The 12,634-nt window shown below is 44.0% G+C and overlaps 2 protein-coding genes across 9 annotated transcripts in view; one reads left to right on the top strand and one right to left on the bottom strand.

Moving 5' to 3' along the window:
- The window catches only part of SIK3 (SIK family kinase 3), a 213,391-nt gene that overhangs the window by 83,455 nt on the left and 117,302 nt on the right, over positions 1–12,634 (bottom strand). The gene's annotated exons all lie outside the window — the stretch shown is intronic.
- Positions 4,756–6,230, top strand: LOC311597972 (nuclear transport factor 2-like). Its single transcript, XM_084782672.1, has one exon. It carries the CDS (start codon positions 5,497–5,499, stop codon positions 5,791–5,793), a length of 297 nt encoding a protein of 98 aa, XP_084638798.1. The 5' UTR covers positions 4,756–5,496; the 3' UTR covers positions 5,794–6,230.

Genomic DNA, 12,634 nt, shown 5'->3' with positions numbered 1-12,634 from the left:
TTGAGACCTGCCTAGTCTACAAAATGAGCCCAGGACAGAGAAACTGGTCTTGAAAAACAAAAACAAAACAACAAAAAGTATCTCCAAGTCACAAGGTGGCCTGTGTTAAGGTGCCTCATATTCTAAGTCTTTTGATAATGGAACTCAGGAATAGATAGATGTCTCTCATGTTGCCTCAGTGTATCAGCAAAGGTCAGCTAATGAATGACATCCAAATGACACTTCTAGTCTTGAGTCCCTACAAGGCAGAACAATAACCATGCAGTGAGCTTCTGTTTGTGTAGGAGGATGGAAAACCAATGCTACACGGCCACGGCCACTTACAGACGCAGAGGTTACAGTTCTCTGAGTGCACGCTGCTTTAGACAGGAGTGTCTAATTCTAAGTCCAAGACAGACAGTGCTCAAGACAGGCCTGGGATCTTGTTCAAAAGCAAAGCAGTTGTTGAGAAGTCAATTTGGTGAGGCGCCTAAGCGGAATAAGTTGAGCAGCGAGAGAGCAATGAAAGGATGGGGATGTAGCTCAGGGATTAGAGGACGGAGAAAGGGAGAAGACTGGAGAGGGAGAGAAAGAATGAAACCTCAATGGACTAAAGCACATCAGACATTCAAGCCCATAGACTCACAGTCGTATTATAAAAGAAATAAAATCAACCTTAGTGGGCCCCACTGGACACTCACTGCCAGGGTACCAACTTGTTAGAAATTTAACCTTGCTACAGTTTTTCTTTTCTTTCTTTTTTTTTTATTAATTAATTTTTTTGACTTTTGTGTTTATTGGTCTGTGTGAGGGTGTCAGATACGCTGGAACTAGAGTTACAGACAGTTGTGAGCTGCCATGCGAGTGCTGGGAACTGAACCCCAGTCCTCCAGAAGAGCAGCTTGTGCTCTTAACTGCTGGGTCATCTCTCCAGCCTTTGCTACAGTTTCTAAATAGGTTTTCAAAGCAAAGTTATTTAAAGCTAATAAATACAAAAAGTATGAAAGAATTAGAAAACTATAGTTTGCAACTTTTGCGGGTAAATCTTGTTTTGAGACATGGTCTTCTATGTAGCCTGAGTGGACCTAAAATCAAGCTTGCAATGTAAGGACTATAAGAATGTGCTACTCGGACCAGCCTCCACTTTGTATCTTTGCATGAAATGATGTCTCTAGGCGAACAACTAGCCAAGGTCAAGAGAGAACCCTGTAAGAAAGGAATTACAGGCACATACCTAAACCTGCAGGTTATTTTGAATATCTACGAAAACTAGTCATCATCCAATACTTGAAGTGAACCAATGGAAGAGGTGTATTACATTAACTACAACTGGTCATTTACAAGAAACACAGAGCTAGGAGATTATGTTGTACCACACAATAGACATGAGCAGGCAAACCCAGGATTTGGACAGCCCAACTTCTTAAGCAATAGAATACATAGGAAACAAACAAACAAACAAACAAACAAACAAACCCTATGCAATAAGCCAAGAAGGGCCTGCAGATTATAAAAGGCCTAAGTGAGATAGTTATGTATCAAGCCCTAGCATGCTGTAAGAAACTCCCATTTCAATGACCAAATGACCAAGACACACAGAAGACAGTGAAGGCCTGGCTCCAGAGCTTCAGAGGAGAATAAGGACTCGATTAGAAACTGGCCAAATAAAGGCCATTTGCATGCTATCCTAGCAGGACATCGGCTACAGTCTCCATGTGTTGAGCACCTGAGTGAGGCTGACCATGAGAGCAATGGACGAATTCACTTGATTGAGGAACTATCTACACAGGATAGCATCCAGGCCGTGACATGGTTTCTTCTTACAGCTCTCATCCAGGCCTACTGAGAGAGAAATATCAAAAAGCAAGGCAGAAAGATTTGACAGTGTGCACTTTGAAAAGAAAGGAGTTTCAGTTTAACCCTACAGACAAGACAGGGATATAGGGTTGTTAAAGAGATTACGACAGTCTATACTGAAGCTACAAGAGCGGCGTCATAAGGGCAAGACCTTAGACATTGGAGACTCTATTATGTGAACATGAAAATTCTTTTGAAAGAAGAGACCCTCGACCGAGTACGTCACCAAAGGAACTCCCCACTCCTTGAAAGCAGGTCCCCAGGGAAGTGTTTCACCAGGGTTATCATACAGAGATTAATTCTGTGCTCCAAGGGGACCAGGCTCCATTTTGAGCTGGGAGCAGACACTGGTGGCATCATCTGCTTAGTACTGATTTTTCAGGCAGGAAAGACACAGGACTGTGGGGGCAGAGAAGATTTGTATCACAGTTGAAGAGTTGCTGAGGCCAGGCCATATGTGGCAGGTAGGCGTCCTTGTAAGAGAGCCCTGAAAGGCACTGTGTGGAGCAGTGAAGGTGAAGCCCAAGTTGCAGGGGAGAGACACCAGGGCCTGGGGCATCCGCTGAGGAAAGCTGCAGGCACCTAGCCGAGCCGGCCTAGGAGAGAGGGCGGGGGATACATGGAGACCAGCTGAAGGCCTGGGCTATCCATGCCCGGTGGAGCTCAGATGGTCCCACCACAAACCCCAGATTCAGGCTATAGAGCTTTAAGATTTGGTGTTTTTCCTGCTGGGTTTCAGCCTTGCTTTGACTCTATTACTCTGTTCTATGCTCCATCCTTTTCTTTTGTTTATTCTGTGCTACTCTGTATTTGAAATGTGTAGTTTCTTTACGATTTTATAGGGGTTTACAGTAAGAGGCCACCTTGAGTCTTCTATGACACGAGGACTTTGGGCAGAGGAACTGTTAAAAAGCCCATGGGACTTCCGAAGCTGGACTGAGTATTTTACACCATGGATGGCCATGAACCTACACGCTAAGGCAAAGGGAGGAGGCCATGGCTTAAAACTGCTATGTTAGGCCATCAAGTTGACAGGAAGGACTTTACTATATTGATCATCAAATTGGCAGGCTCTGGGATCGCCTTGAAGACAGATTTCTGGGCATTATCTGTGAGGGGCTTACTAGACTAAGTTAGGAACAGTAGAAGCCCAGCCTGGCCACAGAGGGGGCTGACCCCAGCGTTCACTGCTGTCTGCCTGCTGACCCTGGCTGCAGTGTGGCAGTGCCTGTGCCTGCTGCCCCCTTCTTGCCATGACGAAATGTAAACTGAAATAAACCCTCAAGCTGCTTCTTGTCTGGGATTTTGTTACAGGAAGAAGAAAAGTAATAACATAGAAGAGCAAAGGGGGAAAACTGAAAAAGAACATTAAAAATTAGCAAAGAAGCAGGCATGCTGATGCACACATATGCAGGGAAGAAGCAGGGATTGCAAGTTTGAGGCTAACCTCAGCTACATAGGAGACCTTGTCTCAATTTTTTTATTTTTTTTAATTTTTATTTATTTATTTATTTATTTTATTTTATTTTTTTTTGTTAAGTCAGCATGGCAAGTCTACTCAGGTCCTTGGCCAAGCCCCTAACTATACAAAGTAAGAAAAGGAGGTGGAGCTAGAGAGAGCAGCTGCCTGGAGCCTGAGAAGGCCAGAACTGTTCAGAGGTTCCACAACTCAGAAGATCTCAGTGTTCCAGTTCAATGAAAAAAGAGCAGCTTTGGTGAACATTCCAGAAAACTATACCTTTGGAGTAAGGATGACGTAAGAGTAAGGGCAAAATGAAAGTGGATCCACCCTAATGATGCAACAGGTTCAGGGTGGTTGGCCTGCAATTTAATCACCGGACAGAACAAAATGCACTGCCCAAAGTAGCAACCCAGCATCACTGCAGAGATCCCCCTTCTGCCCAACACAGTGAGAAATTAAAAGAACGCAAAGAAGCAGAACTGGCAAGATGGTCAGCAGGCAGATGTGACTGCTGTCAAGCCTGGCGTCTGGACTCAAAGGTGGGTATTCAGTCAGCAGAGCAGGTGAACCGGCTCCTAAGTTGTCCTCTGACGTCCACACGTGTGCTATGGCATGCACACACAAAATAAATAAAACGTGTCTTTACAAATAGTCCATGAAAGACGGAGTGAAATGATTCAGGCATTTGGAATTAGCAGGCAAGGACGTAGCTATGATTGGTGTGTTAAAGAGCACTCATGAGAAGATGACCAAAGGGATGAAGAGAATATTTAAGTAAGGCATGTAACTAATAACCCTAGTCAAAAGCTGCAAAATAATCTGAAACTACGAAGCTACTGGAGGCTGGGTATAAAAGCGCATGCCAGTACTCCCAGCAGGTGGGAGCCCGTGGAAGAAGATTCAGTGTTCAAGGCTAGCCTAGGCTACATAGTGAGCTTATCTCAAAAACAAAAGGTAAACAGTGCCCTAAGATAGGTATTATGATTAAGTTGTTTAAAACCTCTTACATGGGGCTGGAGAGATGGCTCAGAGGTTAAGATCACTGACTGCTTATCCAGAAGTCCTGAGTTCAATTTCCAGCAACCACATGATGGCTCACAACCATTTATAATGTGATCTGATGCCCTCTTCTGGCCTGCAGGTGTACATGCATAAGACCATTGTATAAAATAAATCTTTTTTTAAAAACTCTTACATAAGTAAAACAATCAGGGCTGGAGAGATGGCTCAGTGGTTAAGAGCGATGCCTGCTCTTCCAGAGGTCCTGAGTTCAATCCCAGCAACCACATGGTGGCTCACAACCATCTATAATGTGATCTAACACCCTCTTCTGCAGATAAACCACTCATATGCAATAAATAAATTAATCTTTTTTAAAAAATCAGTATTTATGAGTAAAATAATTTTCTCCTAAATTTGACTTGAATTATTCAAAATTGATAAGATAGAATAGTTCGGGAAAAGAAGAAACACAATCAACAAAAGGCTAATAACTGTCAAAACTGGGTGATGAGGATAGAGTTCATCAAAAGATTCTTCTCCCTTACGTACAGCTGGAAATGTTTACAGTGTAAAGAGGTTTTCACTTGTACATCAGTGCTCACTAGTAGCAGCATCACAGGAGCGCTGAAGCATACTAATTTCTCCAAGGGTCTATCACTAGATGAAATGTGCTGTTAATGACTCTGACACATGGACATCATGTTAACTGAAATAAGCTGATCCCAAAAGGACAAATACTGTGTGATTCCATTTACATAATGTCTCTGAGTAGTTAAACTCAAGACAAAAGGAAGAGTGATGCTTGGGAAGGACTGGAAGTTGACAAACAGGTGGTCACTGATTAATAGCTACAGTTTCCACCCTACAGAAAACATGAAATGCCAATTGGAGTATCTTCAGGACCGCCAAGATTGAAGATATACTGAGATATGATGTATTAGTCCCAAATATGAAATTAAAATCTCTTTATAGAAGCCAATAAAGGTTATGATTAAGTATCTTTCTACGTCCTTATTATTTGTCCAATGAAAACTACATTTTCCTAAAAGGGTAAAAATACTTTGAGATAGTTGGTTTCGGACTGTGTTGGGTTGCCTTGGCTCCTATACCCAGCATGCCAGCCCCACAGATCTGTGAGGTGGGTGACTCTCCAGGATGGGAGACAGCCAGTTTGGGAGCAGACTGGATCCAGCTTTATGCAGCATTACTACCAGTTATTTGATAACAACAAAATCCAACTAGGTGCAATTTACATTGGTGCATCATGCTTCATGTGGGAAGGACAGCAGTTCTTGGGGAAAGCTGCCATTATGAAGTTATCTATCCTTCTGTTCCAGAAAATTCAGCATAGTATCATGGCACAGGACCATCAGCCTACACCAGAGAGTCGTATCATCAGCGAGGTTCTCAGCCAGCTCAAGACCAATGAAGATCCCATCATGACTTTCCATGAGTTGTTTCTAGTAAATCACATCAAAGATGCTTGGATTTGAACCCACGACATGCTCAGGCCTGCCCTGCACAACTTCAGCTCATCTCCTCCTGGCCAGATGTTCACACTGTTTCCCCTCCCTCTTCTTCCCATTGCTATCTCATTCTTCCAGATGCTCCAAATATCATGCACACATGAGCAGGGCTGAGGTAGGGGTGGGTGCAGTGCCTTCTGTAACCAGGCGTTCTGCATGATGTCTGGGTGCTAGGCTAGCTGCATCTGACAGGAAAAGGTTGTACTGTACCAGCCCATGCCTTGGAAGCAATGCAAAAGACTGTCAGGTTTTGTCTTTGTTTTATTTTATTTTTTTAATCTACTGACAAGTTGCTCTAGTAACCCAAAGAAGTGAAGGAGAAAGCAGCTGCCTCATTGCCCAGATAGTGATTTGTTCAGATGTTTCAATGCCTCATGATATAATAAAACCACAAAAAAAAATAATTTGAAAAACCCTCAGAAAAAGTGTGTATACATACAGATATACATAGATATATACACATCTGTACACATACAAAACAGAAAACTTCCTTTGGAACTTACATATACAAAATTCAGCAAAAAATATTTGGTTTGGGCATTGTGGCATGTACCTACAATCCTAGCACCCAGGAGGCTAAGGCAGGAGATGGTGGTTCAAAACCACAGGTGGGGGCGGAGGAAACAGCTCATCAGTAAAGTGCTGTTTTACTTTACTGCACTTTACTGCAGCATGCATGCTGCAAGCATGAGGACCCAAGCTCAATTCCTCTGCACCCATGTAAATGTTGGTGTTGCTTTTGGTACATGCCTGTATTCCTACCCTGGGAAGGTGGAGACCTGGTCCTCACAAGCCACCTGGTCCTGGTGACACAGTGAGTTCCAGGTCCAGTGAGAGGCCTTATTAATTATTTTTTTAAAAAAAAAAAAGTAGAGCTGGGCATAGTGACGCACACCTTTAATCCCAGCACTCGGGAGGCAAAGGCAGGTGGATCTCTGTGGGTTTGAGGCTAGCCAGGTCTACAAAAGGAGTCCAGGACAGTCAAGGCTACACAGAGAAACCCTGTCTTGAAAAAAACCAACCCCCCCAAAAACAAACAAACAAAAACCAAGGTAGAGAAAGGAAAACAGCCAACGCTAACCTCTGGCTTCTACATGTCCCACACTCAAATGGTACAAATAACATCTTGATCAGAAAACTGGGGCTGATGCTCTGAGTAAAGTGCTGACCAGCACAGCGGCTTCCCTGAGCATCTTGGACAGATTATGAATATAAACTAGCAGGGTACAGTATTAAAAAAAAATACAGACTAACAATTGAGAAATTAATTGGGAAGAAAGTGACTATTTGTTTGATTCAGTGAGCAGATAAACTCAATGGTGTTTATTTGCCTCCATTGTAAAATCTAAGCATGTTGCTTGTCTTTATAGTCCAAAAGAATAAACAATTTAGTGGGAAAATCAGTTTTGTTTATACAGATACAAAGAATATGGTTAAAACAACACATTTTTTTAAAAAAGGTGACAGCAAGCTAACAGATAGTATGCGTTAAAATGCTTGTGTTAATGTCCCTGAAAATCTAAGAGGTAACAAGATAAAGGTGCTCAATGGAACACTGACCTCAGTGTGTGGCATACAATGATTCTACGAATCGGTCTTTCCCATGGCCTGGCCTACTGGCAGTCTTTGAAAGATCCATGGTGTAAATAAATTGATTTGTGGGAATTCCTGGATTCCATGCATGTTGGCACCATTGGGAAATGTTATCTTAAGACAGTGATAGTGTTCCTAATAAATCATTTACATCTCAGCAGAGTCCTCTTGAATTAGTAATTTGTCTTAAAAGCCTACAAGTCCTGCTGGCACCCAGCGAGCTTTACTTGATAAAGTGTTGAGTTGAAGAGCACGTGATCTCAAATAGGAAGTTTGGGGAAATATATCTCAAGAAGTCATATAGGGAAAGTTTCGAATTATTAGTTTAGTGATCTGCAAAACTAGCCATTTTCTCAATACTGTTTGGAGCATCAGGCAGAACCACACCACACTGTCATGGGTGTCGTCACTTCGCAACGCACTGCTAAGCAGCAGCATTCACTTCAGTGAGTCAGCTAAATGAATGAACAGCACGCACTCAATAACCACTCCACTGCCTCCAAGCCAAACCTCTAACATGCAACTCTTCTCTATACATGCAACTAGAAAATACAAAGCATGTTTATCCCCTATGTTAAAAACTCACATAATTAAAGTAAGTGAAAAGATGGCGGGGGGAGGACCGTTCTCTGCTTAACTTAGAATACCTGCTATGTGTTAGACATCGCATTAACCAATAAAAGCCAGTGAAGTTTGTACTGTCAATCAGTCTATGTTCATTCACTTATTCAGCTGATCTATAAGTGGTCACTAGCCATCCAGTCTCTGTGGGAACTATTCTGAGAGTTGACAAGGATCAAAAATTACACAACCCTGGCTTGGGATATGGCGCAGTATCATATCTCTTGTCCAGCAGGTCCAAGCCCCTATGTTGAATCTCTAGAAGCAAAAATAAAAGACAAAATCCTTACTGTCAAGATGTATTTTGGTGAGCTGGGTGTGGTGGCGCACGCCTTTAATCCCAGCACTTGGGAGGCAGAGGCAGGAGGATCACTGTGAGTTCGAGGCCAGCCCGGTCTACAAAGCTACTCCAGGACAGCCAGGGCTACACAGAGAAACCCTGTCTCGAAAAACCAAAAGAATAAAAATAAAAAAATAAAAAATGTATTTTGGTAAAGTCAGATGTAAGCAAATGAGGGCCAGATAGATGGCTCAGGAGGTTGCAAAACCTGATGACCTGAGTTCAATCCCTGGAACCCACATCAGAGTGGAAAGAGAGCAGAGTCCATAACGTTGTCCAATAAACTCATGTGGACTCATAGCATGCACACACACAGAGCACAAAAGAGCTGTACATTAGTGAGTAAATGTGTGGCTGAGCCAGGAGTGATGGCTCACACCTTTAATCCCAGCACTCGGGAGGCACAGCCCTGTCTCAGGGGAAAAATGTGTGGCTGAATATATGGACAAATGTTATAGGAACCAAGAAGAAAATCTAAGCAAAACTGAGATACAGAATAGTAGGCCAGTAGGCAAAATGAGGTTTAGATAAAGCTATCTCTAATGAGATAAGGCAGGAAAGATTCTGAAGTAAGTGGGAGAGAGATGTGGGGAAAGAGCCTCAGAAAGAAATGGGGACTAGGAAGCCCTCACAGTGGAGCACCGTGAAAAGGCAAATGTAGGAGCAGGAAAGGATTGGAAGACCCTAGAGATAAGTTCTAAGCCCTTGGAGGACGAATTCAGTGAGCAAGCTACAGGAGCTGGGTCAGAGGACAGCCTAGCAGAGATGCTAAGTGTGGTCCAGTCTCCAGGCACGTAGGCAATGTCAGCACACACACAGCTTGTGAGGCTGACAATGTAGCTTCCTTCTACCCTACTGTCAGGGATGCTCCCCTCTGAGCGCAGTGCCCTCTCCTATGGCCACAGTGTAGAGTTGTTGCCTCTTGCTGTTCTACCTCTGACATGAAACTCCAGTGCAGATAGAATATCTTTTATTGAACGTGTTCACGACCAGTATTTCCAATTCCTGCGTTTATTTTTATTTGGAAATATTGTGTAGATTTTACCATATATCATCCCTCATCTAAAAACCTCAAATTTTAAATGCTTCAAAAAACAAAGCAAAACAAGGCACAGGTCATACTGGCATTCAAAAGCCTCTGCATTCATAGCATTTCCCAGTTCAGATCCCTGGTTAGGCATACCAGTGTGCAGCATGCTCTGATCCCAGCTCCTGATCAGAACCGCAGAAGTGCATTCACATAACTTAGTAGTGTGTCAGGTAATTATAGCAAAAAGGAACTTGATCTTAGAAACTCTCTTAACACAGCTCACCATGTCAGCAATGTAGTAATCAGCAAGGAGACTTGTTCTTTCTTGCTTTACAAGCACACCAAGTCTTAGGAGTTCAGAGACTACTTTACCCACGGCACACCACAACTCAAACACTAAACTGACTGCGGCCAAAGTGAAATACTTGCAGTTCTTTCATTTTAGGGTGCACTTAAATAGTAAAGTGTGGTGCATTGTGTGCACTCAGAATGTGGCCTTCCTTAGAGAAAAGATCTGCCCTCCCCGTGGCTTCGGGGTGGAGTGAGGTGGGGTGACCTCTGGGCTGCTGGGGGTTATGTCTGAGACCTGTGTCTTTGTTTGCCTGGGAGCCTCTGTAGTGCCAGAAGGTCTAACAATATAATGTAGGGACACTAGGAAGATCAACAATGTAAAACTAAGTGTAGGACTCTGGGTCATCGATGTCAGTTGACCCTAACATCGAGGTCAGCTATGTGGGCAATCAATCAACCAATCAGGCATACATAAAATAAAAATGTGGACAAAGAGACTGAGCCTCTCTGAAGCAATGTTCTGTGCATACTGCCACACACTGATGCCAGGACCAAGTACATCCAAGCAAAGGCCAAAGACACTGCACCTAGCCCTTCTGCCTTGGCTGGTTTTGCCTGTATCCCTTTCCCTGGAAGAAGGCACAGCTGTGAGCTCTGGGAATCCCACCAGTGACATCACATCCGAGTGGCTTTGGGGGCTTTCTTAGCTTTGCACTTGGTGACAGAGTGAGGATGATGTTGGAGAATGTGCCTTCTCTGTGGCAGCTAACTCCTGTAGCAGCCAACTCTATATGATGCCTTAGGTACAGTTCAAATGCCACTGCTAACCTAAACTCAAAGTGCAGTTCCATAAACTGGCATCTGCTGTTAAGTTTTTTCTCTCTCATCTCTTAATCTTGTGTGTAGACGTTAAATAACCATCCAGGAATACTTGCTTTCAACCTAAAGAACATCCTTTATCACTTCCTGTCTTTGTAAGGTGGACCTGTCAGCACAGTTTCTCTCAGTTTTTTTGTTTTGGGGGTTGGTTGGTTTGTTTTTGTTTTTTGCCATGCTGGAAAAGTATTTTATTGTATTTTCTGAAAGATGGTTTTGCGGGATAATGGAGTCTGGTAGACACACTTTTATGTGACTGTTACCCCAGTGCCCTGTAAGTGCCACTGTTTCAGCTGGGTAGTCAGCTGTTTTCCTTACAGGCCTTTCCTTTAAGGAGGTGTCATCTTCCTTTGTTCTCAGTGTTTCCTCCCTCTGTTGAAGTACACCAGCTCTCCCTGTGACGTGTCTATTTGTGGGCCTTTGTATTCTGCCTACACCTGGACGTCCTTGAGGTTCTTGGGCATGTAGGCTACTATTTTTTCTAAATGTTTCCTAAGCTCATATCCATCTTTTCTTACAGTTTCAGCCTCTGTTTCTACACCCTTCCCTAATACTCCTACTGTTGAGAAAATGCTCTGACTCCTCCCATACTGCAGAGGATGCTCCTGTCTCCTCCCCCTGTGCAGAGGATGCTTCTGACTGTCTCCTCCCACTGTGCAAAGGATGCTCCTGTCTCCTCCTCCTTGCAGAGGATGTTCCTGACTGTCTCCTCCCACTGTGCAGAGGATGCTCCTGACTGCCTCCTCCCACTGTGCACAGGATGCTCCTGACTGTCTCCTCCTCCTGTGCAGAGGATGCTCCTGACTGCCTCCTCCCACTGTGCAGAGGATGTTCCTGACTGTCTCCTCCTCCTGTGCAGAGGATGTTCCTGACTGTCTCCTCCTCCTGTGCAGAGGATGCTCCTGACTGTCTCCTCTTCCTGTGCAGAGGATGTTCCTGACTGTCTCCTCCTCCTGTGCAGAGGATGTTCCTGACTGTCTCCTCCCACTGTGCAGAGGATGCTCCTGACTGCCTCCTCCCACTGTGCAGAGGATGCTCCTGACTGCCTCCTCCCACTGTGCAGAGGATGTTCCTGATTGTCTCCTCCCACTGTGCAGAGGATGCTCCTGACTGTCTCTTCCTCCTGTGCACTGAAGATGCTCCTGACTGTCTCCTCCTCCTTGCAGAGGATGCTCCTGACTGTCTCCCATCACTGTGCAGAGGATGCTCCTGACTGTCTCCTCCCACTGTGCAGAGAATGCTTCTGACTGTCTCCTCCTCCTGTGTACTGAAGATGCTCCTGACTGTCTCCTCCTCCTTGCAGAGGATGCTCCTGACTGTCACCTCCCACTGTGCAGAAGATGCTCCTGACTGTCTCTTCCTCCTGTACAGAGGATGCTCCTGACTGTCTCCTCCCACTGTGTAGATGATGCTCCTGACTGTCTTTCCTCACTGTGCAGAGGAAGCTCCTGACTCCAACTCCTGATGCTGCTTTTAGTTCCTCCTCATCTCTGTACTTCAGTGTGGGCAATCTTACCAATCTATCCTTATGTCTGTGTTTTTTCTTTCTGCTGGTTCAAATCCATTGTTGAGCCCTTCTAATGACTTTACTTATTTATTTTCCAGCCCTATAACTTTTTATGTTTCTAAAAAATGTCTCCTATTGATATTCCTTACCTGAAATCACATATAATAGCTTCATTTACCATTGTTGCTTCAAGTGTGACTTCCTCCATGTCTGTGGACATCTTTATAATGTTTTTCTAAAAGTTTTTCTTCTGGTAAATCTGGCATCAGTCTGCATTTTGTCTAGTAATTACATACGTTTTTGGGGTTCTTGGCTTCTGTTGTTTGTAGTGAGCACTGGGCATTCTAGAGAACACATTATGGCACCCATGTGTTTCTGATACACCCCGCCCACCTCCAAGGCTTATTACTGCTCTTTGTTCACTTTCACCACCTGCTCTTCAGATGTGGGTCACCTCTTCTGGGGGAAGCAGCTTTGAGTATGCAGGGATCTAGTGGTTTGGACTGAGTTCTTGCCATCTCTTTTCTTGAGCAAATCCAGCTGTTAAGCT

This window comes from Acomys minous, assembly GCF_964271855.1.
Source record: "Acomys minous genome assembly, chromosome: 5".
Classification (NCBI taxonomy): domain Eukaryota; kingdom Metazoa; phylum Chordata; class Mammalia; order Rodentia; family Muridae; genus Acomys; species Acomys minous.
The sequence above is the reverse complement of the archived record's forward strand: the minus strand, read 5'-3'. Positions and strand labels throughout refer to the sequence as shown.

Bases quoted from the DNA above. Each gene is read 5' to 3' on its own strand.
- LOC311597972 (XM_084782672.1), top strand. From the start codon at position 5,497: ATGCAGCATTACTACCAGTTATTTGATAACAACAAAATCCAACTAGGT.